Source organism: Lynx canadensis, chromosome B3, assembly GCF_007474595.2.
Source record: "Lynx canadensis isolate LIC74 chromosome B3, mLynCan4.pri.v2, whole genome shotgun sequence".
Classification (NCBI taxonomy): Eukaryota; Metazoa; Chordata; class Mammalia; order Carnivora; family Felidae; genus Lynx; species Lynx canadensis.
Window position 1 is genome coordinate 7,106,904 of NC_044308.2, and position 27,966 is coordinate 7,134,869.

The window sequence follows — 27,966 nt, forward strand, 5'->3', positions numbered from 1 at the left end:
CTTTAGCACCATATTTTTCCTTTTCTTTTTTTTCCCTTCTTTTTCTTTTTTGCCTCCCCACCGTCTGTTGCAACCCTGCAAAGTCTCGGAGTCGGAGAGCGCGGCTCGCTTCCCGAGCCCCCGGACCCGGCGAGCCGGCGAGCGCCGAGCCGGCCACCATGCCAGGCAGACCGCGCCACTAGGCGCTCCCCGCGGCTCCCACCCGGCGGCGGCGGCGGCAGCGGCGGCGGCGGCGGCGGCGGCGGCGGCCGCGATGGTTTCAGACGCTGAAGGATTTTGCATCTGATCGCACGGCGTTTCAAAGGCAGAGGCCCCCCCTCCCCCTTCCCCCCTCCCTCGCCGTCTTTGTTTCCTTCCCCCCCAGCTCTCCCCACTCCCCCCACCCCACCCCCCTCTCCTCTCCTCCTCCTCTTTTTTAGAAGCCGCGATCGGAGATGGATGTCTCTCTTTGCCCAGCCAAGTGTAGTTTCTGGCGGATTTTCTTGCTGGGAAGCGTCTGGCTGGACTATGTGGGCTCCGTGCTGGCTTGCCCTGCAAATTGTGTCTGCAGCAAGACTGAGATCAATTGCCGGCGGCCGGACGATGGGAACCTCTTCCCCCTCCTGGAAGGGCAGGATTCAGGGAACAGCAATGGGAACGCCAGCATCAACATCACAGACATCTCAAGGAATATCACTTCCATGTAAGTCGGGCGGCAGCTTCCCCAGCCCGCCTCCCCTCTCGCTCCGCGTCTCCCCCACGCCCGCCCGCCCGCCCTCGGCCGGGAGCCGGCCCTCCGCCCGCCCGCCCCAGCTCGCCGCTGCCCGCCGTCCGCCGGGCGCGCGTCAGGCTCGCCGTGGCTCGGGAGATGCTTTCGGGCGGCGGAGTCCAGGTGATCCGGCCCCGGCACGCGTGAGCCGGGGCTTGCGTGTGTGCCTCTCCTCGGAGGGGACCCCAGCCGGCCCAGGGCTTGCGGGGCCCAGCTCCCGCCCCCGCCCCCACCCGCTGTGGCTCGTCGAGTTCTTTGCCCCCCACTGAATAGCAACAGTTTGGCCACGCTCGAGTGGAATAAAGTAGACGAGGTTCGATTCCCGGCAGAGGCGGCGGCAGTGACGGCGGCGGCGCTTAGCCGGTAGGGAAGGTGACAGGGACTGTTCGCGATCCAGCCGAGATGTTTAACTATTTCCTTTTGGAAACCGCAAAGCACGCTGACAAGTAAACAAGTTGGGAGCTGGCTGCTCGCGGGGAGACTTTGGACATGTCGTGGCCGTCATGGACGCCTACCTCTTCCCTTTCCCTCTCGCCCGCCCTCTCCAACCCCATTTTGGGCATTTCCGAGACAACCCCCCCCCCCCCCCCCCCCCCCCCCCCCCCCCGCCTTTCCCACCCTCATCTGCATCTGGGCGCCTACAGATCCCGTCCTTGTGAGCTTTGGTGACTGCTCCGGTAATTCCGAGTCAGGATGGAGAACGGAGCAGAGAGGGGACTGGCGTGCCTTGGGGATGGGGGTTATATGATCTTGCAGATGCGTTTTTTGGGGAAAATCCAACTCGGATCGGCGTTTTGTTTGGTTCTGCCCCATCTGAGCGAGACCTATGGTGGCCCGTATTTCCCACCCGCCCCCCTCCCCCCAACCTCGGGTAGGGGTCAGGGATAGAACTGTGAGCCCCGGGAAAGAAGAGCTCAGGGTCCAGGGAAGCTGGCCATCTTTTCTTCCGCTGACCTCAGGGCCAGGTGACACCCCCCCCCCCCCCATTTTGACATCCAGAGATGGGTGTGGACGCACTGGGGTTGCCCAGGGTATAGCTCTCTTATCCCCCTCCCGAGGTCCACACCCCTTGGGGTCCCTCAAAGTGAGTAGGAAGCCAAGAGGGATTCACACTGAAGTCTTGGCTGGGGTCTCAGGAAGGCGTTTGGGGTGGACTCAAGCCCTGCTAAGTCTGCCATTGGTGCTGCTCTCCCAGGCGGCAACCCTCCCTTTGCCTCAGAGATGGGGCGGCCAGGCCGGGAGGAATTGCAGTCCTGCTCTCCCAAGAAAGCCCGCCAGCCCTTTTGGTTTCATGGAGAGCGTGCTCGTGTTCTTGCCACTAATGGTTTGAGGAAATGTATGGCCCGGGAGATGTCTCTGACTCTTGGCCCAGGAGACCAGCTTGACCCACATCTTAGCTCTGCCGCTCACGTCCTCACTACCTTCAGCGGGTGGGCCTGGGATAATAAGACAAACAGCCAAGGTGGGAGGGGTTGGAGGGGGGCAGGGGCTAAACAGGATGGACCCAACTCTGCCTCTCCTGCCCTGCGGGCCACAGCATTCCAGCATCCGGGGAGGATGCCTGGAGGAGGGTCTGGAGCGGGATCGGCAGGGAAACTCCAGCTGGGAAGTGCACCATCGGGCTGTGGGGGCTGGGTGGGGAGAGCATAGCAGTGGGTCCAGGGGCTCAGGAGTGGGATCTAGGGATTTCCAGGGGGATTAGTGGGCCAAGGATTGGAGAGAAGGGGGCCTGGTGTGGGTCTCTGGGAGCTGGGGAGCCTTATTCAGCTTGTTCTCTGCTTCCAGGATATGTGTATCTGTAGGAAGCCAGAGGGAGGCAGGGATGGCCACAATCACGTAGGCTCTCTGTAGCCAGGCAGAGGTTTTCAGCGCTCCTCTGAAAGCGATGCTTGGGGAAGCAGTTTGATCGAGGAGAGTTGGCTTCTCTTTCCAGGCAGTGGTTCCGAGACAGAGGTGCTGGAAAGGTGGGTGATGGGTGGGGATGGGGCAGTCTCTTGTCCCCTTGGGTGTTGGAGGACTCCAGTGGGACATACAGGAGGACGGTGGGCAGGGAGTGTATTGGGAGACTGTGTGTGTGTCCCCATCCTTGCTTCGGGACTCTGCAGATGGGACTCCTCTCTTTAAATCCACCCCAACACCTAAGAGCCAGGGAACTGGATTCCCCACAGGAGCTGTGTGGAGTGGCAGGTGGGAGAGAGGCAGGTCAGAGGTCATGGGTCTGATGACCCTTCCTCACCCCATCTTTTCCCCAGTGCCCTGTTACATCTATGGCTGGTATTGACTGAACTCGGGGAAGGGCTTCGTCTTCTAGCCCAGAGGCAGAGATCAGTGGAGGGAGGCAGGGGGAATTATGCTCAGCCTGGGAAGCAGATGTCACCGTGTCCTGTTTTACCCGAGGGAATGGAAGCTCAGGGTGGCAGAGTAATGTTTGGGGGCACGTAGCCCCAGTGGAGAGCCAGGCTTGGATCTCTGTCCGTCCCAACACCAAAGCTGAGGCCCCAATTCTGCCTGGAAGCCTGTGGAAGCAGGCCGGGAGGAGGGCCTTAAGGACAGACAGAAGCTCTCACTCACTGCAGGGCAGGAGGCCCGACTTCAGCATGATCTGGCAAGGGGGCTTGAGTTGAAGCCGGGGCTCGGCCGGAGGAAAGCGTGATCTTCCGATTTCTGGCGCTATCAGAGATGCAGAGTTGAGGGGTCCTGCAGTCTTCTACTAGCCTGAGGCTCTTGCTGGTGGATGCTTAGGGGTGCAGCTTGGGCAGACTCTGGGGGATGAAGAAGAGGCTGGGGTGTAGCCAGATTTCGACATCAGGCCTAGCTATGGGAACCGGGGGGGCTGGCTTCCACAGATGTTGTGGGACCGTAGAGTTCTAAGGTCCTTCCCTCAGTGCTTAACTGACAATACGTAAATTTTAAGACAGTTGAGAGGTGCCTCACGGTCTTTCTCTCAGGGTCGTGTGTGGCTTGGCTGTTGTGTACCCATCGGAGGCTGGCTGAGGGTGCCTCTGATGGAGCAGGGGGCTGTCCCGTTGGTATCAGGAGGGAAGCCGCTGTAAGGCATCAGGGCAGAAGTGTGGGTCTGCCCTCTGCTCCTCCCCAAGGGCCCTCTCCCTTGGCCTCTTTCTGTTTAGGAGGCCAGTCCCTCTGGAGCCCAGGGCACACAGTAACCTTACCTAGAAGGGTCCACGCACTGCCCTGCTGCGCTCTGGCCCCACCAGGCTCTGACGTCACAAAGGCAGAGGGCGGTGGCTGGGAGGTGGGCCCACTGTCTAGGTCAAGCCTGCCTGGGGTTGGATCTGAATGGTGTCTTCTTGGACTGTCTGAAGATCAAAGGGGAGGAGATGGCTCACAGGGCCCGGAGTTCCTGGGACTGGCTACCCCGCCTTGGGAATACCATGAGCTCTTTCTTGGCTGGGACTCTGAGCCACCAACTGGGTCTCTGCAGGAGCCACCCCAGGATGGCTGGTGTTTGCAGCTCTCAGGTCCTTCTGTGTCCCCGGTCTTCCCTGCAGGCCCTTGCCTGGCTGGGTGAAGGACCTTTCGGGCTTTGGCTGCTGTATTGACTCCTTGATACTTAGCCTTTCTAAGGATCAAGGGAAGAGCCAGCCTTGACAATTACCCTTGGGAGCTGGGATGCAGGCAGGGGTGTGAGCCAGGCCCCAAGGGCATCATGGAGCTCAGCCAGGCTCTTGGGAGTTAGGCTAGGCCTGAGGGAGGTGGGCTCAATCCGGAGGCCTTTGTGGTGAGATTTGGAAGGGGGAGTGGTGGCAGCTCTGGGGAGTGGGGCACTTCTGGAATGAAAACTGGGGACCCTGGACTCCAGAGGTCCTGGGATTTTGCTTGGAGACAGAGTCTTCAGCCCCCACAAGCCCAAGTGAGTCTTTCCCGGCACAGTCTGGGGCCCAGGGTATCATCTCTACAGCTCCAGGGGGACCTGAGCACGTGGTGGTTTTGGGGAACACCGGCCCAACCTGACCCTAGCGTTGAGAGCCTTTGGGGACTGGTCCCTGGAGGGCTGAGCCTGGGGCCTGGGAGGCAGCTTAGGGTCCTGCCTGGTTGGAGTGGCGCTTGCGGCTGTGAAGAAGGGAGGGGCCTGATGTCTGCTCCCCTGGGATGCTGTCTGTCCTTGCCCCGCCTGTCCCTGTCCGCTGCCTTCTCTTCCTCTCCGAGTGTAATGGGGGAGCCCTCGCCCCAGCTGACTCTTAAGTGGGAGTGTGGGTGGGCCGTGACCTTCTCTCGGGATCACCTTTGCCAGTATTGTGGCATCTCTCCTGCCACTGGACTCCGTTCCTTGGTTTATACTGGGATCACAGGCACGGTCTCTGGCCTCCCTTCGGGGCCTCCAGGTGGCCAGAGGGAAGGTAGACTTAGAGAAAGGGATGAGTCACCATGAGTCCTACCACTGGTCGTGCCCCTAACCCACTGTGAGCCTTAGGAGGTGCTGTAGCCTTTCTGAGCCTATAAATTCAGCTATGAATTGAGGCCATGGGGCGGTGCCCCTTCCATCTTGGACATCTGCCATCCTAGCCCAAGGAACACCCCTACGAGGCTCTGTGAGGCCACTTCTAAGGGCACCGTCTTTGGGGTTGGTAGCTGACCTTTGTGATGCACCCCAGAAGAGGGCAGGGCTGATCGCTCTCTGGCCATTGGCCATTTTCCCCTTCCTTCTTCCTTCCCTTCCTACTTCTAGAGAACTCTGGCTCACCTAGAAAGAGCCACACAGTTTGGACTCAACTGCCCAGACCAAATGCCACACTTAGCAATGTACCGGGGCCTGCAGCCTCTGAGAGGCCAGACACCCGGCTTCATGGCTGGCTGTTCTCTACTCTGCGCTCAAGGCAAGAAGGAGACCTCCCTCTGCAAAGCTTCCAGTCATTGCCCCAGCAGAGACCTCCTCTGGATGTGAGAGGAACATGCTAGGACTTCCATTTCAAGTTATTCTTGTCTAGAAAAGGGAATGTTCAATATTTAGCATATGGACTGAAGATACACAAGCATATGATTTAATAAATAGGAGCGTTCTGGGGTCACAAGATAAAATTTTTATTGCTAAAGCATGCGTAATCAAAAAACCTTGGTGTTTCCATAATCCAAAAGGCTTAGAAGAGCCTGGGTTTGGGAGGGAGGTGGGTAGACAGTAGGATAGGTGACCCTGAAGCCCAGACTCTCCCTCTTGGCTCTGTTCCAGGGGAGGGGTGGGTTGATTGGCAGGGGAGCAGGGAAAATGAGAGGAGGGGTCAGGCTGGGTGGCAGAGGAGAATCTCAGCACTGGACCACTGGAGGGCCAGGCTGGGTCTCAAAAGACTATCTCCTAGTACCCGTCAGGTCCTGCCTTTTGTTTCTGTCCAGCAAATTCTTTACCTCCTGAACACCTCAGCATTTCTCTTACGCTTTCCAGTTTACAGTGGTTGGGTTTATTTTGGCCACAGCTACTTGAAGCGCATAAGCAGGGATCATAAGCAGTCCCATTGTACCGATCAACAAAATAAAGAAAAGGGTTGAGCTGCATGTCTCCCAAAAGGAAAGCTGTAGAAGAGTCTCGTGACTCCTTCTGTGGTGCTCCAGTCATGACTTCTCTGGTTCCATGGACTCTTCTGTCTGGTGGTGGTCCTTTGGCTAGACATCCTGTGGCTCCATTTTCATCCAGAAAGTTCTTTCTCCCACGGGGGGCAGCATTCTGGAAACGGTCCGTCTGTGAGGGATTGGAGGACAGCTGAGAGTCCTGGAAGATGGGTCTAGGTGTGGCCTGAGTGGAGGCTGCATTTGCCCCGCCCCTCACCAGATCTGGTGGTGGCTGTCAGCCGCTCAAGTCGTCTGTTATCCCATGAGCCTCACTCGCCTTCACTTTGGGAAACACATACTCCTGGAGACCAGGCATGTTTGCTGCTCCTGTTTGATGGGTTGGATCACCAAGGATGAGGACTCCACTGAAGTCATAACAGAAGCTCAGTGCCCACTGGAGCCCTGGGAATCCCCATGAGGATCCTTAATTTTGTGCAGGGCTCACCAGAACTCATGGCGGGAAGGATCGGCTGCAGGCGTCCCCTCCCTCATGTTTCTGCCCAAGGGGACCGCGAGAGGCCCAGACAGAGCCAACGACTTGCCTGTGGCGCCGGGTTACTGGAGGGTCCCTCTCTCAGGTGCTGGGGCAGGCGTCACCCTCTTCTGCTCTGTCAAAGCCAGAGCTTTGCCCACGACTGTGTCTCCCTCTGGGGCGATGTTTCCAAATCCGGGGTCCCCAGAGGCAGCAACTAGACGAGGCTGGCAGCCACACGGCTCCTCGTAGCCTGCGGCCCTCGCCAATTACAGATTCACTCGGTGAGGCTTTCTGCTCTGCTCTGTTTACGTGCAGGGCTGGGGAGCCCATCCTCTCTCTCCAGCCTCACCTCTGTCCCCCGGCCCTCCTTCCACCTGCCTTGTCCCATCACCAGTGTGCCTGGTCTGGGTGGTAGGAGATTTGGGATTCCTTCCTCAGAATCATCAAGCATGGAGAGGAACACGGTGGCTGGGTTTCCCCAGCTGATCCTCGGGGCCTGGCCTCTCCCTAGGTTTGGACAAGCCCCTTACCTCTTCTGGGCCTCTGTTGCCTTATCTGTAAGTTGAGCATAGCGGTAACTACTTCTTAGCAGTGCTCTGAGGGGCAGTGTCCTGTATCACGCCCAGCAAAGAGAAAGTCGTCAATGTATAACAACAGTTAACTTGTACCGAGTGCTTCCTGTGTTGTAGACCTTGTTTCAAGCACTTTGGAAGTAATAGTTCATTACGATCTCACATGAACCCTAGGAGAGAGGTACTGTTAGTTAATATTAATCCCATTTTACAGGTGCAGTACGAGCCTAGATATCGAATTTGACTTGCCTAATTTTGCACAGAGTGGGCTGACGTTTAATGTCAAGCTGTAGCGTCTGGACTCTTGGGCTAGTATATGTTGGTAGACACACACATTTGTATAGTCATTCGTGAATACACGACCATCGTACTCCGTTAAGAATTAAAAAGAGGGTCGACATGAAGGCCTAGAAGGGTCGTTTATTTTGTAACATTCCGGGTCTGTGGATGAGAATTGCCCTGGCGGTGCGGTCAGAGGGGAAGGCGAATGAGATGATGGGGATGGGGCTGGCCTGGCAGCACTGGCTGATGGGATCATAGACAGGCAGTCTCAGTCGGGGAGGCCTGGGGGCTTGCCTCCTGACCCGCTCCCCGCAGCACCTTCCCCCAGGGCGGTGTCTAGCCAAGCCCTCTTCCCAGACCTCCTTGACCACCCTGTGGTGTCTTGGCCTTAGGTCAGGTCAGCTCCCCCAGGGGACCGGGTGCCGGCTGACTCTGGCGGGGATTCAGGAAGGCGACGGCTGGGTCCCCACCAGCTCCGCTCTGGGCTGAGGTGTGGTCAGCAGGATCGTGTCCCTGACTGCCCGTCGCCCAAGAGAGCTCGGGTGAGAGAGTGGAGGGCAAGGGGGCTTCTCGCAGGTAGAGCTTTGGGGTTTCAAGACTGCTGATGGACGCAGAGCGGAAGGGGATGTCTACAGTGCCGAGCAGCTAGAGCTGGGAGCTGGTGTGGAGAGCGTCTTCCCTGATTTCATGGCTCTTCTCTTGCTGCCTCCTCAGACCAGCCGGCTTTCCTCTCCTCCACCCTTCCTCTCACCTGCGCTGTGCCCCGTTGCTCACGGAAGCTCCGTCCGCCTCTCCACGGGGATGAGCTGGACGCAGGGAGGATGGCTACAGCTGTCCCCGTGGAGACGGCGGGAGTCCTGCTGAGACCGCAGGGTCTGCCTTTGTGGAAACACCCTGTTTTGCTGCTGCTTGGCTGGAGGGCTCACCGCATCACAGAACCTCTCTGGCCTTGGTTTTTCTTTCTGGGAGTTGGGGTACTCCTGCCTGTCTCCCTCATGGGGTCATGGTCAGATCGATGTGGTAACGTGCTTCATGGGCTGTCTAAACAGTGGGGTGCCATGTGGATTGTTTCTATTTCTAGATGTCTGGGGGTATTTTTGAGTTAGGAAGAAGATCAAGAGTTTGAACCATAGATCACCTGATCTGGAAAGGGGTTTGGAAATAACTGGGGTCCAACCCAGTTTTACCAAAGAGGAACGTGGGGCTCAAGGGAGGTGGATGGGCTTGGCTCAGTCACCTAGTGAGTCCTGGCGTGGGGCCCTGCCTCCCCAGCTGGTGTGGCTTTCCTTCCCCACCCTCTGCTAGCGGCTGCTGTGGGGCTGAGGGATTTGGGCTCTTCCAGAGGAAGGGAAAGGAGCCCCTAGTCTCTTGCAAAGAGAGAAAATGAAGGGAGCAATCTTAGACTCGCTGTCCTAACCTTGCTGCCTCCCACGGTAAACTAGGCTGTGTGTGCGCATCTGGGGGTGTCTTTGCGCAGGCACAAGCGCATGTCTTCTGTTCGCTGTGCACATCACGTCTGAGGTCTTCGTAAACAAGCTCTAAAGCCTTTGGCTTCCTGCTTGCCAAGTTCAGCTACGTGTAGACCCCGGTGGCCACCAGGGGGCAGTGCTGCGCATGAGACGGTAGGAGGCTGGTGAAGGCCAGCACCAGCCTGAGCTGGGGATGTGGCTCTAGCCTGGTGAGATGTGCGCGGGCTGGCAGACCTGGCTTTCAGACCCTTTCTTGGGCCAGGGATGAGCAGGGAGGTCGCCTGTCCCTGAGGCGGGGCTTCTCTCTGCAGAGCTGGTCCTGCCTTCACCATAACTGCAGCCCAGCCACGGGAGTCTCCTGGGCCTGAGCTCCCCGGGACGTGGCTGGGAGAGTGCCCTGCGTGGATGGAAGTCACTGCTCTTCCCCTCTGGTCTGTCTCTGCAGCAGCAGCAGGAGGGATCCGCACATTTGCACAGGGGTAATGGAGATGAATGAACGGGATGTAGTTCCTGCCCACGAAGATCAGTCTTGATGTGGACACAGAGAAGTTTAGAGGTGGTTACGCTGTGGGGTTAGTGTCCCAGAAGAATTGAGCTTTATGAACTCCCCCAGGCTGTTTGATATACTGACCCAGTGTGGGGGGATCGCTCACTGCTCCCTGCCCCCTTCCCCTCATGCCAAGCTTGGGGGTCACTTAGACACCAGGTGACTGCTCAGTAAATACCAGGTCCTGATGATTACCAGGTGCGAGACCTTGGTGCTGTCTTTTAGTCTTTCTGGGCTCTGTTTCTCCCTCAGAGATCCCCATGTAAGTTGACGGGCCCTGCCTGGACAAGCTGGTTTGGACCGTTTCCTTTCTGTGAGTACTTGGCTCTTTTCTGTCTGTTTCGGGCAGTCTCATATTGAGCAGGTGCTGTCTGGCCCCATTCGCTAGTTGGTCCACACGTGAGCCCTGTCCCACTACTGTGGTTGTCGGCTTTGGAGATGGGGTCTTCTGCTTTCGTGGTGGGTGTTCAGCTCACAGAGCCGCGTCTTGCAATGCTGTCCTGAGACCCATCCCGGGGCTGCAGTTGGGACCCTCTCTGTTGCAGTCAGTCTTTCCCCACCTACTCGTTTCTGACACTTTTTTGAGGCTGGTACTTTGAAGAGCAGGGGTGAAGCTGACGTTCATGGCCCTCCTGCTAGATTGGAGGTTGTCTGTGTATGCAACCCTGCTTATGTATGGCTTGAGATCACAACTCTGCCTCTTACCAGCTCTGTGACCTTGGACTGGCTACTTTGTCGATCCTCAGTTTCCTCACCTGAAAAACGGAGATAATGCTAATAATGCAATGATGCTATTGTAAGATTTCACGAGGGAGTGTGTATGCACGCACGCATGTGCCGTTCCTCTCATTTTATTCCTCTTCTCATTACCACACTCCAGAACTTCATCCCCACGGGCACAGATACTTCCTATGGCTCTCATCTGTTCTTTCTGCTTCCAGTCTTTTCTCCTTCTAGCTCAGCACGCTCACCCTGACGGATTAAGCTTCTAATCCAAGGCCTTCTGTTAGAATAATTCTGGCGCCCGAGATTTTCAATGGCTCTTTTGTCTGGGAGGCAGCTCGGTGTGGTAGGGAGAATAGTGGCTTCTTTGGCCACGCGGCCTTCAGTTTAAATCCTGGCTCTGCCCCTGTGTCAGTTTACCCACGTTGTGTAACTTCCCTGAGCCTCAGTTTCCTTCTCTGAAAGATCAGGCTAACTGTGTCCATCTTTGTAGAATAGTTGTCGGGATTAGATGAGATTACGGTAGGTGCCTGGCACGTGATGGGTGCCCAGAGGCCAAACTGGCCTGTAGTACGATGGGAGTCTCACAGAGGTGATAGGCAGTGACATTTCCGGGTCCTTGAAGCATGGGACTAGAGGGAGTTATGTGGGTGGAGGTAGCACCTGGGCCAAGCTGAGGAAGGCAACAGAAGGACCAAGATGGAGTATATCTGGAAAAGGTGACAAAGTGACTAAGGCACATGTCTTTCAAAAGAGCAGGGAGATAGCTGGTTCCCACTGATAGACTCAGTTGGGGTACCAGTGGGCAGAGTGTCCCAGGCACTCTGGATGTGGGGAATTTCTATGCAGACTAATTCAGGAGCACCCAGCCTCTTGCAGATGGGGTCCCATGGACTTTTACTGCTGTTCTTGCCTGGGGTAGCTCCCCATTTGCTAGATGATCCCATTCGGGGCTACTGTAATTGACTAAGCCTGTCAGCTACAGATGGGACTGTGGGACCAGTCCTGGGAGAAAGAATTTAGGAATCTAGTGGGAAGGGGGTGAATCCTGAATCCTCCAGTCCACCCTCAAGGGCCTCCCATTCACATTCACTCCAGTTCCACATTGAGCCACAAGAGGGCACTAGACCATGATTTCTGCAGGGAAGGAGGCACTGGTTTGCCTGCCCTGTTGAGATTGTGCCTTTGATCAAAGCTGGTTTTCTCACAGGTTCCAGCATCCCTGAGGGTCATGGTAAAGTCATTTGATTTAACTAGGGCCCGTAGCTCCATAGCTTAGAGTCTGATATCTCAAGGGAGGCTAAATTGGATAGTGGAAAGGTCATAGAATTTAGCTTCAAACTCAGGTTCCAACACTCGCCCTCCCCCTTGCTTGTTTTTTGTTTTTTGTTTTTTGTTTTTTGTTTTTTTGTTTTTGTTTTTAACTTTGAGTAAGTTACTTAACTTCTCTGGATCTCATTTTCTTCATCTGCAAAGTAAGGTGCTTTGGGAGGTGTTGCTGTTGTGAGGATTAAACTATACGATGTGTGGAAAGTGTCCGGAACATGGTGTTCACTCCATGGTTGGCCATCTGTCTCTTTCTGGAAGAAAGATGAAGTTAGGATGCAGGGCAAGAGTTATTTGCGTGATCACGTTGGCTTATTGGGGTCCTTTATACTCACCAAGGAGTGCTCTATGGTTCCAAGTCACTGGGGGGCAGCAGTGACACCCAGAGGCTGGAGTGGAGTACAGCAGTGTGTTCGGCTGGGGTGGCAGTGGTGGGCACTGTTGGGGCAGGCGACATTGAAACTGCATCATGGGTGATTGGCTTCAGGGGGTCTTCGAATGCTAGTGGCCACAGGTGATTCTCTCAGGTCACGAGTGGGATGGTGGCCATTGGAAATCTTTGTGGCCTGGGCCGATGCTATGAGGTTACATACTGTGGAGCACACGCGTCCAGCTGAGTGACTTTATCACAGCCAGCCGATCCTGGCATCAACCACCCAGACCCTTCTGGTGTTTTCGGGATTGCTACTCTTTGGGAGGTGCTTTAATTCCAACCACTCTATCTGGTTAGCCCTAGCCACCAGCCACAAGACTCAGGATCTTGGAGGCTCAGTGTGTTTACCTGGAAAATGGCAAGGGGAGAGGTTGCTGGGCTAGTTGAATGGGAGGGTTTTTTGGCTTGGATCTTTGGATATGAGTATCAGGAATTGTTTCAGGCCGTGTGCGTTTGCGTGTGTGTCAGGGGTGTGTGGGATCACGTGGGAAAGGGGGGGTTAGTGGTAACCGCTAAGCTTCAGGCTTTACTGGGAGAAGGGAGGGGCCTTTCCCCAGCAGAGGTGAGGCTGGAATCGGGGTGTGACTGGCTCCTTACCTTCGGTGGCCTCTTCCTTATGCACCTGAGATTCAGCAGGGAACCTTGGCAGACGTGCCAGGCTCAGAAAGTTATTTAATATCAGCTTTGCTCCAGATTGTGTTTCTGACTCCTTGCCACCTCTTAAGTGGCAGTCATTTTAACAAATGTGGCGGTAAGACACCAAGTGGGAAATAACATGAGAAAGTGAGGAGGGGGCCAGGGGCGTGGAGGAGGGGTGTAGTTTCATTCCCTTGGCAGAAACCTCGTCTTTGAGGCAGTTGTAGGCAGAGAATAATGGAAGAGGAGGTGGGGCCCCTCAACGCCCCTGGCAGTGAAGGGAAGGGCCTGACTTCCCAGCGTGCGGCCCCGTGGCTGCAGATTTCTCTCCTCTGTGGGAAGGTCCTGTGCCCTATGGGGTGGCTGGCTCCTGTCCCTGGGGAGATGTGCAGGGAGGGCCTGTATCTGTTTTTCAGGCCTATCTTCCAAGTGCATAAGAGACCGCTGATGGGGGCTGGTGTTGGGGCACGTTGAGTCCACTGTGGGTGCTGAACTGCATGTGCACCGGGGCTGTGGGGTGCCCAGCACCTGCCTCACTGCCTGCCGAGGCCCATCCCAGCATCTGGGCTACTGGGGAAGGGTGGGCAGGGGCACCAGTAGGGCCAGCCTGGCCCTTCCTCCTGTAGGACCCGGAGATGAGGGAGTCCCCTCTCTGTCTTACTAGTTCCAGCCTCCAGCCATACATGGTGCTAAGCCCTGGGACACTACACGGAGAGGATAAAGGGCCATGCCTTCTTGGAGCTTACAGGCTTTTTTTTTTTTTTTTTTTTTTAATTTTTTAAATGTTTATTTGTTTTTGAGAAAAAGAGACAGTGCGAGTGGGAGAGGGGGAGAGAGAGAGGGACACAGAATCACAGCAGGCTCCAGGCTCCGAGCTGTCAGCACAGAACCTGACACAGGACTCCAGCTCAGGGACCATGAGGTCATGACCCGAGCCGAAGTCAAATGCTTAACCGACTGAGCCACCCAGGCGCCGCTATAGGTTTTTTTTTTTTTTTTTCAAGGTTTATTTACCTTGAGAAAGAGAGCGAGAGTGTGAGCATGAGTAGGGGAGAGGCAGAGAGAGAGGGAGAGAGAGAATCCAAAACAGGCTCCATGCTGTCAGCGCAGAGCCTGATGCAGGGCTTGGAACTCATGAACTGTGAGACTAGGACCTGAGCCACCACCTTCTGAGCCACCCAGGTGCCCCCGTTCTTGGAGTTCAGAGTCGAGTTGGGGTGGTGAGACTTAGTGAAAGGAGTGACAGCTGAAAAGGCTGTCTCAGGAGAAGCAGGGGCAGGATTTTAGAAAATGCACGTGATGTGAAGTTTAAAGAAAAACGTACACGCATGAAAACGTGGCTTCCCCAAGGTGGTCAGGGTGCAGTGTTTCTAATTGGAGATTTACAGATTCTGGATTCCCTTGTTCTCAGGCCCATCTAATGTCAGAGGAAGCAGTGGAGTTAACTTGTGAGGGTTGTGGGCCCCGGTCGTGAGGTCGACATTGGCCTTGCTGTTGTCCACAAGGGGCTCCGTGGTATTTTCGGGGAAGCCATGTACGGAAGGCAAGAGGGGGGCTGCATTTCTGCTGCTGTCACTTTCTGACCTTGGGAGACCAAGATTGGAGCAAGGTCACCGCTATTAGGAAGGTGACCCCCAGCAGCCGAGGGGACAGGGGCAGAGAGGCAGGAAGGAAGAGTGCCACGGGCCGTGTGTCCACCCACAGGCTGCAGGGTGCTCTCCCCAGACGCTCGTTCATCTCTCCAGTTCTGCATTTGTTCAGCGTGTTTATGTGAGAGCCTGTGAGGGGCCGGCCCCTTTTGTGAGAGCTCCCTGGACCTTGCTCGTGGGAATCTCCCTCCAGGCTGCAGGGAAGCCGGGCCAGGTGTGCTGAGGGTACAGCCAGATTCCCTCTGACCCCCTCACAGGCCAGGTTCCTGGGAGACGGTCCCATCAGAAGGTCATCTGGCTGGAGGAGAGCCACGGGTGGGATGAATGCCCAGTTGGTACACAGAGGTTGGCTTCTGTGCTGGTATAGGGTCAGCCGCCTGCTTCCTCCTCTGGGCACCCAGCAGACACTGTGCCCAGGCCGTTCTGGGCCTGCCCCCCCCCAGTGGGGAACACGATACTCCCCCTCCTCTCTGCTCAGAGTGGTGCCTGGCGCCCCCAGGGAGCAGCTGTGTGACCTTCTCCCTTCCTGACTCTTGTTCTGACTTCATTGTCCGGAGTAATTTCCTGTCTCCATGCAGATGACTGGTACTCTTTCCTGCCTCCCCACCCCACCTGCCCCAGTCCCGGCATGCAAGCTGCCTCCCCACCCAGCCGATGTGCTGGCCTGCCTGCCTTCTTTCCGTCAGTCACTCACTCAGGGCTGCTGTTGTCTGGACTCTGGTCTGGTGTGTGCAGGCCTTGGGGCTCCACCCTGTTCCCTTTTCTGGTGTCTGTCTTTACCTGCCCCAGGTGGGTCAGTGGATGGAAGACGGTGGCATGGCTAGGGTCTCAGTCCAGCTGAGACTCTTGGGTTCCAGCCACATGCCCTTTATGGCATCAGGCTCCTTCGTGTTTTTGTTTCTCTACTGTGCTGTGAGCATCAGCAGCTGGGGATTGGGTTGCATTTGGCTGTGTTCCCAGTAGTCAGGATCTAGTAGGTGCTCAGTAAAGACCTGATGAGCAGGATGGGGGTGCTTCTGGCAGAATGTCTCCCAGATCTAGAACAGATCCCAGCTCGGTGACCATGCACACGCCTCCACCCAGAGCACCGGGCACCTCCTTCTCCTTGCTCTCCGAACCTCTGTGGGCCTGGGGCTTTGCCCTCAGCAGAGCAGACTTCTAGAGTACAAACCCTTGCAGTGACTGTGTTCCAGCGGCTGTTGTGAGGACTGGCTTATTTTAATCCTGTTGTTCTCGGCACAGCCCAACAAGGCAGGTACTATTATCAGCCTCATTTTATGAAAGCACAGGGAAACTGCAGCATGGGGAGGCTATTGAACTTGTTCTCGGTCGGCCATTTGGCTAGTAAGTGGCAGGGCTGGGGTTTGAACTGGGCATGTCCGGTCCCAGGGCCCCCCTCGTGCCCCTGGTGTTATCGGTGCCTCTCTCTTTCTTGCCAGCCCTTATTTCCTTTAGTCTTGGGCCCCCCCTGAGTCCCTGCAGCTCCCAGACGCCCCTTGGCATACAAGACATAACACCGTGCTCACCTGTGATGTGTGAAGGGGCCTCTGGGACCTGGTGGAGTGTGAGATTCCTGAATTTTGTGGGCACAGGTGTTTTCAGCCACATCCCAGAGAATGTCTTCTGAGTGAGGACACCGGGGCAGAAGACAGGGACTTCCTGGGTCCTATCAGTGCCACCAGCTTACTGGGTGAGTCCAGGCACGGCGCTGGCCGTCTCTGGGCCTCCGTTTTCTTATACTTAAAACCAGGAGTCCCGCCCAGGTGATCTCGGAGGGCCTTTCAGGCTCTGACCTCTGATATTCTGAGTGGCGTGGCTGGGGACTGGGTAGAAGGTTGGAGAGGGCCGAGGCTGCATAGGGGTGGTCCTATGTGTGTGGAAGGCTTGTGGGAAGGGACCCTGGGGGTTGTCACACCTGTGCGTGCATCCCTGGCCCCAGGAGGGCTTGCGGAAGCACAGACTGCTGGGCTCCACCCCAGAATTTCTGATTCCCATTTGTGGTGGGACCTGAGGACTTCCTTTCTAGTGAGTCTCTCCAGGTGATGTGGGTGCTGCTGGCCCTGGGACCACGCTTTGAAAATGACAGCTGTGTTGATGGCTTTCGGGGCACACTCCCTGGAGATCAGAGCTGGGATAGTATTGTGCATACGTTTTGTATGAATTTTCCCAGGCCATGAAAAGTTTGAATACCTCCGTTCTAGAAGCACACTAACCCACTCCTGAGCATATTTTGATGGGGCCCACCCAGGTGCCGGCTTCTCTCTCCATTCCCCTTTCTTCTCTCTGCACCCCAACTGTGGTGCCTGGCTCTATTCCGACCCTGGCCCCCACTCTCCCCTTTTCCCACCGGGCTGGACTTGCCAGAATGTGCTCTGGTCCACGTGATCCAGTATGTAGTTGGGAAATAAAAGCACAGTTAACGTTTTTCATAGTACTTTTCCAGACTCACAGTTGATTTTTAAGAACTATCTGGAAGGCAGGGAAATAATTCTGTAATTGCAGCTCAGGAACCTTAGTTGGGTCCTAATTGCTCCCAGGGTCAAGTTCGGACTTCTCTGTTCACGTCTAGGCTGCAGCATCTCTCTGGCCTCCTGCCTCCCATTATCCCCCCCGTGCCTTCCCAAAACATCGCCATGCATTTCCAACTCTCAGTCTTTCGGTCAGGCTGTTTCCTCTGCTCACCTGAGCCCTTCTTGTCCCTCAGGTCCCACCTTTGAGATGTTCTTTGTTGTCCGTCCAGACCTGTGTTTATTGATTGTTCTGGCTTCCCAGTCTCTGGAGCACGCAGCCCTAGGGGCTGTTGTTCCTAGAGGACTTTCTCCTGGTCAGGCAGTTTCTATGGCATTTCAGCCATACGCAGGGTGAGCTGCTCCCATTTCCCAGATGAGGAAATCGAGGCCAGACCGTGCAAGAGCTTGCCCTAAGGCCACGCATAAATGGCACAGCTGGGTTTCAAACCCAGGCTCACTCCGGATCCCACCTTCTCCCATTCATCGAGCAGCGTGTGAGGGAGTGAGATCATTGGCACGAGCTCCCATGTCCTCAGGAGGGGAGGAGATCAGGGGACCTGGGGTATGTTGATGTGCTACAATGGCATTTAGCTGTTACAGTGAAAATCTTGATGTCTGTGCAGTAACGTGGCTACGTTTTGAAAACCTGATGCTGATGGAAACCCAAAAACAGAAAACAAGCTGCAGAATGCTATGCCACAAGTGTAATTAAAAAAAAAAAAAAAGAGGGCGCCTGGGTGGCGCAGTCGGTTAAGCGTCCGACTTCAGCCAGGTCACGATCTCGCGGTCCGTGAGTTCGAGCCCCGCGTCGGGCTCTGGGCTGATGGCTCGGAGCCTGGAGCCTGTTTCCGATTCTGTGTCTCCCTCTCTCTCTGCCCCTCCCCCATTCATGCTCTGTCTCTCTCTGTCCCAAAAATAAATAAACGTTGAAAAAAAAAAATTAAAAAAAAAAAATAAAATAAAAAAAAAAAAAGAAAGAAAACACGACGACCAATGTAACGTGTTGGATACAGATAATACAGTAAGAAGATAAAATTGTGGCTGGGTACAAACCGAGTTCATGACAACCTTGGTTCTAGGGAGAGAGGAAAAGGAACCGCAGGGCTGTTAACTTTATCTGTGATGTTTTCCCTCTCTCTCTGTGTTTTGAGATTAGCATGTGACAAAATGATAATTAGGGAATTAATTAATGATTATTCATTTCAGGTGATGGGTAAATGGTGTTCAACGTGTGATCCTTTCTGTTTTCTCTTAAAATGCAAGTTTAGAATAACCTTAAGCCATGAAAGATGATCATCCTTAAGCAGATTTATAATTTATCTATTTCTTAAATTAAAAAAAATTTCCTTTAATGTTTGTTTATTTTGAGAGAGACAGAAAGCGCACAAACAGGGGAGGGGCAGAGAGGGAGGGAGACACAGAATCTGAAGCAGGCTCCAGGCTCCCATGTCCCTGCCCAGCCAGTCTCCGCCCTCACATCCGCAGAGGCAGTCTCAGCATTCTGATTTTTTCCCTAATAGATTGCTTTTGCCTGATTTACAGCTTCATGTAAGTGGGAGTCGTATAATACACACTCAGCAACATGTGTTGGGAGGGTTCCCCTGCACATGGGGAGGGTTCCCAGAGGAAGAGACCGGGTTCATGCATCTTGTTACAGGTAACAGAATCTCTTTCTTTTTATTGCTGGGCACTATTCCGTCTTACGGAATCATTGAGTTTGTTTATTGGGTCTCCTTGTTGTAGGAACCCTGGCTTTTCCCAGTTGTGGACCATTACGGGTAAATCCACAGCGAACGTTCTCGCACAGCCTTTTTGTGGACACGTGCTTTGATTTCTCTCAGGTCTGGACCTAGGAGTGGAATTTCTGGATGGCGTGATCTATTTATATTTCACTTTATGAAACACTGCCAGATCTTTTTCCAAAGTGGTTGTACCAAGTTTACACAATAGGACTGCTTTTGATGAATCTGGGTTAGGATAGACACAGGGTGCTGTCCTGTCTTTGTCTTTCAGATGAGGACATTGAGGGGCAGAGGGTGGCGAATGTGTGTGATGTGATGGGGGTGGGGAGCTGCCCCCGGAGGGGAGGCAGGCAGGGCTTACCTGGAGATACCAGTGCCAGCCCTCACCTGAGGCATGAGGGAGAGGAGGTGCTTCCTGAAGCTTAGAATGTGGAATTTTCCAGCGCGCGCGCGCGTGTGTGTGTGTGTGTGTGTGTGTGTGTGTGTGTGCACGTCTGAGGTGGGAATGGGGGAGAAGGGTGTTGGGGAGAGATAGCTAGGAGGCCAGGGCAGGGTAGGGGGAACGGAGTGGGGTGTGCAGGGGCCGGGGTGAGGGTGGAGAGGTCGGCGGGACCTTTGCAGGCCGTGGGAAGGGATTTAGATTTTAATCTGAGGACACGGGAGACCCTGGAATGTTTTTCCTTTCAAACAGGAGATGATCCAGTTTACATCTGAAGCGATGGGCGCAGTAAATGTGTTCCGGGAAGCACGCGGGCTTGTGGGCCTCTGGGGTTGGGGCACGTGGGGAGGGTTCCCAGAGGAAGAAACCGCTAAGAGGGAGCAGGCACCAGCCTCGTAGGAGGGACCAACGCCCCGGGGGGGGGGGGCTGTTCTAGGTGGAGCGACTCCAGGAGAGGGACATCTGGAACCCTTAAGGAGCTGATGGGAGTTCCCTGTGCCTGGTGAAGTAGGGAGGGCCCAAGCCATGCCAGCCCGAGGAGATGGGCTTCCGGAAGGGACAGCTGTGAGCTCCTTGAGGTGTGCGGGGGGGCCCCCCTGGGTATCCGTTCTTTCTGGTGCCCAGCATCTGCCTGGCTGAGTACACCTGGACCAAAGTGCGTGTGCGTGAATGAACGGAGGAGGAGAGAGGGCACGCTGGGGACGTGGAGGCCGGGGGACAGTTTGAAGGTCAGGGAAGACCAGAGGCAGCCGTGGGTCCCGAGAGGAGCAGATTTGGTTGGAGTGGGGTCGAGTCCATCACCCCCTTGGCCAGAAGTCCAGCCGGGCTGCCTGGCCCGATGGCCTGCGAAGGGCAGTCCACAGAGACGGCCTGGCCTCACCTTAAAGGCCCTGAGGTGCACGGTGGCAGCGTGGAGCTCCGACTGAGGAGTGCCATTTGCTAAAATATATTTGTTTATTCAGAGATTTAATTAACATGTTTAAATATTAAAGAGTAAACAACGTGTGTCTAGTGGGATTCAACATTTACCAACAGGAGTTCTGACTTATTTAATTATTTGTGCTCTCCTGGCCCTAAGAGCCACGTTTCCGGCTTTGTTCTGGGGAGGCCCCGGTGCTCCCCTGGAGGAGGCAGGGAAGTGGGCCAAGGAGAAGGGGAAGTCAGGGGGGAGGAGTGGAGTGTGGGGAGGGATGGTGGGGGGGAGGGGGAGGAAGGAGAGGGGGTGGGAGAAGGGGAAGAGGGAGGAGGGAAGGGGAAGGGGGAAGAAGAGGGGAGGAGAGGGGGAAGGGAAGGAAGGGGGAGGGGAGGAGGGAGGAGCGATGGGGAAGGGGTGAAGATGGGGGGTTGGGGGGTGGGGTGGGGAGGAGGAGGAGAAGAGTCTTAGGAAGAAAAGGAGGAGCTGTCCAGGCAAAGGAAACGAGATGCTGTATTTGGTTTGTGTAGAGGCAAGAGAGAGTTTCAAGTTTAAGGAGGGTAGGACCAGGTTGCAGATTAGGAAGGAGTCCTTGAAGGAGTGGATACAGCTTGGGGGAGCGGAGGATGTCGGGGTTTCCTCTTGTGAGGATGCCTATTTTCGTGCGCTCAGCTTCTCACCTCCATGCCTGAGGGACCCGCAGTCTGATCAGAGCAGCCCATTCCGAGGCATCCGCAGAGAGGGAGGGGCCTGGGCAGATAATAAGACCCCAGCCACCACTGCAGGTGGAACTCTGAAACCAGGGGTGTTTTACAAGTGATCTGCATTATAATATCTCCGCAAATGAAGTCCTGGATGCTGAGAGATTACACTGGGGGTTATTTATTGGCAATGCGCTCTACGGTTTTAATTTTTTCTTTTTGCTTATTCAGGCTTTAGCTCCAGAGGAAAATAGCCTGGGGTGGCTTCGAAATAGATTCTCTCTGCCCCATTAACTTATTCAGTGAGTTTAATGGTCCTTTTTCCCCTCAGCCTTGAAGCCATCATTAAAAGGCAGAGATTTATAAAAGCAAAGACACTGAGCCTTAGTCAAACTTTCACTCTGGGCTGGGGGTTGGGGGGGAAGGGGTAGGGGGCAGGGGGACACGCCCTTGGTCCTGGCTCTGTGGGTATAGCCCGCGAGCAGGTCCTCATCCTCAGAACACCAGCTCGCGGAGGCTGGGCAGACGGTTTGCTCGTTGCTTGGGGGCCGTGACAGCACCCCACAGATGCTTTCCAGGGGTGAGTCTCCCCAGCATTTCCCAGCTCTCACAGGGCTCGGGTGTCTTGGAGTGTCTGCAGTGTCACCCAGGGCTGTGGGGAAACTCCCCCTGGTCCTCAGCAGGCCTCTGAGACCATTTCCTGGTACGTGTCGCTGTTAACACACCCAGATGCCTCCCTTCTGCTCAGGACTTTACCAAAAACCAGAAGACACTTTGCAGAGGGTCACCTTCTCAGAGGCCAGTTCCCCACGAGCCAAGTGACTTAGAGGCCCAACCGCCCAAAGGACCATTGAGCAAATGGCCAATTGGCCTTCAAGCAACTCACCGGAAGCCTGTTTGCCAAATGCTCAATTTGCCAAATTTACTAAGACTTTGATCTAAAGAATGCAATGATTGCATCAAGCCGAGTCAAGCCAGGGCTGTCCAGTTCAGTCTAGTTCACCCCACTTCGCTTCCTCCGTTATCTGAGCACCTGTGGTGTGCAAGGCTAGATACCCCAGAGGCTACAGCAGAGGAGCAGACCAGTTCCGGCGGAGGTGGGACAAGCTCATCCAGAGAGTGCAGGTGGTTGTGACCTTCCGTGAGGGTCTGTTGCCACAGAAAGATGTGTGGTGGGGGTGGGGGGGGGGCTAGGCGAACTTTGGTGAAGGAGGTGAAAAGGGGGGTGTCCTTTGGTGCCCAGGTTGGATCTGGATGGGGAGGGAGGGGGGGGGGGAGGACATTTGGGGCAGGAGGTGCAGCATACAGCAGAAGAGGCTGCCCAGCCCAGTGCCTTGGAGGAGACCAAGGCCCCGTTAGCCTGGAGGGTAGGGAGTCCGGGGCCTTGAGGGCTGAGGGATGAGCCCCGGGGCTCTCTTGGGGAGGCTTCGACTGCTGACCCGAGACCATCTGAACTTCACTCGACACAGAATCCCAAGCAGGCTCCAGGCTCTGAGCTGTCAGCGCAGGGCCCGATGGCGGGCTTGATCCCGAGAACTTTAAGATCATGACCTGAGGGGCGCCTGGGTGGCGCAGTCGGTTAAGCGTCCGACTTCAGCCAGGTCACGATCTCGCGGTCCGTGAGTTCGAGCCCCGCGTCGGGCTCTGGGCTGATGGCTCAGAGCCTGGAGCCTGTTTCCGATGCTGTGTCTCCCTCTCTCTCTCTGCCCCTCCCCTGTTCATGCTCTGTCTCTCTCTCTCTGTCCCAAAAATAAATAAGTGTTGAAAAAAAAAATTAAAAAAAAAAAAAAATAAAAAAAAAGATCATGACCTGAGCCGAAATCAGACGCTTAACCAACTGAGCCACCCAGGCGCCCCTGAGGATTTTTTTTAAGTATGGTTGCTAATGGAAAATTAGAAATAACAGTAAGTGTGGAAAATAGACAAAGAAATGGCTCGTATTCCCAGAAACCTGGAAAAAACCCATCCTTTGGTGGAGTTCCCTCAAGTCCTATAGTAGAATCAGTGTGTAAGGCAGAAAGCGATCTTTGAAAACTCTGTGCCCAGTGGGAGAGGCCCCGGGGGGCTGAGACTGGCTGAGGGGACAGCAGATGCGCAGCACGTCTGTCCTGCTTGTCGTGGCAGATGCTGTCATTGAGTGAAGTGGGGGCAGAAGCACCAGTGTTTTAAAAATAGTCACTATTTTTTCCTCTTTCTGGTTGCACAGAGCTAAATTTGCATAAATTCGATGTATGCATGAAACCTTACCTGTGAGTGTATGTGTGTGTGTGAGAGAGAGAACATGTACGTGAGCTGGTATTGAATGTCAGTTGCATGTGGTCTGAGAAGAGGAGCATACAGTAGAGGAAGACGGCAGGAGGCGGTCACAGCAGCTCAGAGGTGGGGTGACGTGGGTGGGAAACGAGGGGAATGGGAAGGATATTTCAGAGACTACGCAGCAATTTCAAACCACTCTGATTACACCCGTTGAGTGTGAGAGATGGAGGTGTTAAGAGGGACTGAAGTTTCCAGAATTTGGGCGAGGGGAAAATATTTCTGCCCTGAGCAGGTATAGGTGATGGGGGACAGGGTGACTTCTGTCTGGGACACAGAGTCTGTGGTGCTTGTGAGAGCTGATTCTCATGCAGGGTAGAAAGTGGCCTGGAACAGGACACCTTGTCTCTGATGGGGCCCTTGTCCGTGAAGTGTCCCGAGTGGAGAAAGCACCAAGGATTCTTTTTAAAGAAGGGGGCATATCCTGGATCTCAGGACCAGCCCGCCTTCTCGATGGTGTCCAGGCTTTTCCTTGGGAGAGGGACTTTCGCTTGTGAGAACTTCGTTAAACGTTTCCAGAAACATTTTACCTTTGTCTTTATTGGCAAGATCTTTTCGGCTTCTCTGTCCCTCTCCCCCCACCCCTCCCCTCACTACTTCTGTAGGTGGGACGGTGCCTCTCTTGCTCTAAGCTCATCTCTAAACAGGTATGCTGCCAGGTAATAGAAGTCCAGATGCCAGCATTCTGGTGGAGCCCAAGATCGGTTGTTGGATGGTTAGTAACAGTAATGGGGAATGTTAAGATAAGTGTTCACCTACACTCAAATACTGCTCCACAGTAACTTTTCACTGCCCTATGAGGAAGGCCAGATCTCACTGTGCCATTTTTAGAGAAGGCAAATGACTTGTCCAACATCCAGCTCTCTGCTAACAGAGCAAAGGACCCTTTGCACAAAATCTAATCTTCCCATGATCAAGGTCTCTGGCTCCAGAATGGGGATATGGGAACATCCTTGGAGGAACAACAGGTGTCCGTGCATGGATTTGGGTCATCTTGGAAAATGTAAACATGCTCTGATCCTTATCCGCCTTCTGGCTGCAGAAGTCCTGATGCAGAAGGAAGGATGTTGGCAATGACGATGGCAGCAGTAGTAATGGCATCACTAACTCTGGGTGCTTACTCTGCACCCAGCCAGAGTAAGGTGCTGGGCACCTGTGATTCAGTGACTCTAATTCTCACATAACTGAACTTAGGTCGTGTGCCCGAGATCACCCAGCTAACAAGCAATGAAGTGGATTGGAGTCAGGGAGTCTGAGCCCAGAGCCTGTGCTCTCACGCCCACAGTCAGTCATGGACACCAGTCCGGGCTGCGCCTGGAGATCGTGGGACCACCCCTCACTCCTCAGCCCTGACCATCAGCTGGATAGAACCTGGTTAGATTTTCCACGCTGGGACAAACGTTCCCGCTGTCAGTTCAGTGAGAAATTCCGCTCCATGCTCCCTGGTCTACATTGATCCATTCACCTCGAATAAAATAACCATGTGGGGAACTAGATAAAATATTTGTACCATTGATTGTTTCATTTCGTGGACGATGGCAGCGAGCAAGTGCCTGTGAGCAGGGGAGGGGGGCCGTACCTGCCCGTGTGCAGAGGGCGGCTGGGAGCAGAGCCACAGGGCTGCTGGGGTCCCCGGGGCATTGCCTGGGCACCCAGCTCTAAGGCTGACGAGCCAGCTGGTTTGGTTGGCAGGCTCCAAAAGGGGGTGCCTCGTAACAGCTCTGGGTACCAGCTGTGTTAGCCGCTGACCAGGGCATTGTCTTTCGGAAGGGGAGTGCTCAGGGTACCCAGCCTGAGGAGGGTGTAACCCTTTCCACATCTCTAAAGGGTCATACAGAAGATTTAGTAAGTTCAGGGTCTTCCTTATTGAGTCACCCAAGGAATGCTGGGATGTGTCACAGTTCTAGAAGCAGATTGGGAAGAGCTGGGGTTTGCATCAGGCAGGCTTGATCCTGGTTCTCTGGATGTTGGGCAAGTCACTTAACCTCTCTGAGCTTCTGTTCCTCATGGAACAAATACCCTCCCCCCCCCCCCCCCCCAGCCAGGGTGACTGTTAGAGTTCAGTGAGATTGTGTATGTGACCACACCGCCTTGTGTTTGGCTGCAGGTAACTGAAAAGGGAATTTGGTCGTTTAAACACACAGGGAGCTTATTTTCCTGGTGTAAAATGAGACGGCAAGAGGTGGGCTGGGGTTGGTCTAGCAGCTTGGATTGTATCAGAGGCAGCGTCTCTGTGATTCTCTTGGTTTTTCTGTCATGGTTGCAAGGTGGCTGCGGTCCGTGTGTACTTGTAAAGGGCAGGTCGGAAGGGGGAGCAATGAGGAGTGTCCATCAGGAAAGGAAGAGGTTTCCAGAGGTACCCCTGCACCCAGACCCCTGCATGTTCCAACTGTGGCCATCTCTGGCTGCTGGGGAGGCTGGGTCAGTGAGCATGCGGCTTTCAGGCTCCCAGTGAGCAGAGGGGGAGCCAGAGGTGTGTGCCACAAATGCTGATGTGGTAGCTCTCCTCTCTCGCTCTGTGGGAGGTGTGTGCGTGTGTGCATGTGCGTGTGTGTGTGTGTGTGTGTGTATCACAGTGACCCCCTTAGGGAGGGTGAGCGAAGAGAGCTGGGCTTCTGTGCTGTGGAGCTCTTGGGGGGGGGTGGCTCTGGGCCTGCCTGGGGATAGGGGTCAGGGAGGACATGAATGCTGAGTCACTCTGGACAAGAGGAAGAAGTAGGGCAGGGACAAACAGCCACCCCAACTCTCAGGGGATTGGGTGCAGGCTGTGACCTTTTCTCTGTGTACCTGGGGCCAGACTGGGGCAGTGGGTGATGTGGCGGGCTCTGTGTTTCAGGGAGATTGCTCTGATGGCAGTCGGAGATGGATGGGAAATAGCAGACACCTGGGGAGGGGGTGGGCAGACCCTTGGGAGACAGAGTCACCTCCAGGTGGAGGGACAAAGGGCAGAGTTAGGAGGAGGGCGGTAAGAGTGCAATTGAGGGGGGCATTGGAGAGGGAGATGGCAGGGAGACCAGGCTGGCCAGACATGGTCCCTGGGGGGGGGGGGCATGTGAGGAGCCTGTGAGCTGGGGTTTCCAGTGAGGAGCCTGGGGTGGGAGGAGCGATCGTCAGGAGACAGAGGCAGCTCAGGCCTCAAGAGTGGGTTGGGAAGGAGAGGGATGCGTCTGGTTCACACAGCGGGTTTGGGTTTTGACTTGGAAATCCAGAGGCCTGTGTCTGGCCCGGGAGTTGGCATTTCGAGGCTGGCCTTGGGCATCAAAGCCAGCCTGGAGATTTGTGAATTATGTGCCTGGAGGTGAGAGCCGAAGCCAAGGGTGCAGTGGACAGTGAGAGGGGCTGAGGGCCAGGGAGAGCCTCCATTTGGAGGCAGGAGTGAGGGGAGAGGGCCAGGAGGGAACGAGCTAGGGGGGAGAACGCCTCGTGCTGCTGCCAGCAGGCTGCAGCCTCTAGGACGAAGGGGGTGGTCAGCCAAGTCCTGGCCAAGTGAGGGTGGGCTGGAGGGGAAGGGCAGAGGCGGGCCCAGTGAAGCAGTGAGTGCAGACTCGTCCCTCCCGGGCTCTGGCTACCCAGGCCAGGATCAGGGGCGGCCAGCGGTGGGTTGGTGGGAACACATTTTTTTAAGAGGACAGAGGCAGTGGGTCACACTCCCCTCCGCTGGCACTGGAACCAGAAGGAGCCTGCGGAGTGGAAAAGCTGAAGGAGCAGGAGACGTGGCTCAGGGTGGAAATGGGGCGTGTGGAGCTGGAAGAGAGGGGATGAGGGACACAGACCCAGAGGCCGGGACAGCATCTGGTGCCACAGAGTTGCACTACCTTGCACGGTGCTGGGTCTTTGGATGATTAAAAGAGGGACCACCCTTCTCTGCTGAAGGAGCAAAAGTGGAGAAAGTATCCAGATGGCAATGGTAAAGAGGAAAGAAGACGGGAAAACCCGAGTCAGATGTCTTAGGTCATCTCAGTGAGCTACTCAACCCCCAGCCTCAGTTTTCTCATATGCAAAATGGGGATAGTCATGGTACCTTCTTAAGGAGGTTACTTAGAGGATTACATAAGACAGCACCCATAAAACACTTGGCATGTGTGCTTTCCATACGTTCTGTGGTGTTGTTGTCATTACTTTTATTGGTAGTGGGATAGTACGTCACGTCCTCTGCTGAAACGTGTGTGGGCCCAAGGGCAGGGATGGGGGTTCCGTGGAAGAGGTTTGCATGAGCAACAGGTGATGCAAAGCCAATGGAAGCCTGGCCCAGTGCTCCACCTGGGGGCTGAGTCAGGACAGAGGTTGGCGGGGAGGGCGCTGCAAATGGGGAGGAGGGGCTTCTGAGGCTGAACATCCCTGGCCCCTAGGTCTCCCTGCCCAAAGGGGCCGTGGGGTGCCTGACAGTCTCAAGGAGCCTCTGCCTGCCCACCGCGGACCCCGTCTAGAACAGTTTGCGTCTGAAATTGCTGGGACCAGATGGTTCATCTGGGACGGGAATGTAAACCTTGTGGGTCTGCACCCCAATCCCCAGCCTTGCAGAGAGAGTGACGTTAGAGGCGTGCAGGGGGCTGGGGATTGGGGGACGGGGGCAGGGGAGGGAAGAACACAGCGCTGCCCGAGAGTACCTGGCCTGTGCCGCCTTGGTTTTAGGACTCTCTGTCTCAGAGCGTCAGGCCAGGGGGGCTGGGGGCTTGGGGGGCTCATGTCCCTCATTGTGCAGATGAGGAAATAGGCCCAGAGACAGAGGTGTTGTCTGCAGTCACAGTGAGGACTCACCCCCACACCTTTGACTCTGTGTCCAGTGCTCTCTTGGCTTCTAAGCTGCTTCCTGGAATTGCTCTTGGCCTGTCACATCGGCCTTTTGCAAGGGCTTTCTGTCTGGGGCCCGGGGTCTGAGGAGTTCAGGGCCAGAGGTGGAAACAAAGTGTGGGCTGTGTGTCAGGGCTG

The 27,966-nt window shown here is 55.3% G+C and overlaps 1 protein-coding gene across 5 annotated transcripts in view; it reads left to right on the forward strand.

Moving 5' to 3' along the window:
- The first annotated feature begins 262 nt into the window (after nucleotides 1–262).
- Nucleotides 263–27,966, forward strand: part of NTRK3 (neurotrophic receptor tyrosine kinase 3) — a 380,533-nt gene continuing 352,829 nt past the window's right edge. For 2 of the 5 annotated variants that reach the window (XM_030317425.1, XM_030317426.1), the window contains exon 1: nucleotides 263–682. In XM_030317425.1, the coding sequence (XP_030173285.1) occupies nucleotides 435–682 (248 nt within the window). In that variant the 5' untranslated portion in view covers nucleotides 263–434. The remainder of the gene's footprint in view (nucleotides 683–27,966) is intronic. The other 3 variants (XM_030317428.2, XM_032593571.1, XM_030317429.1) reach the window with 2 other exon arrangements.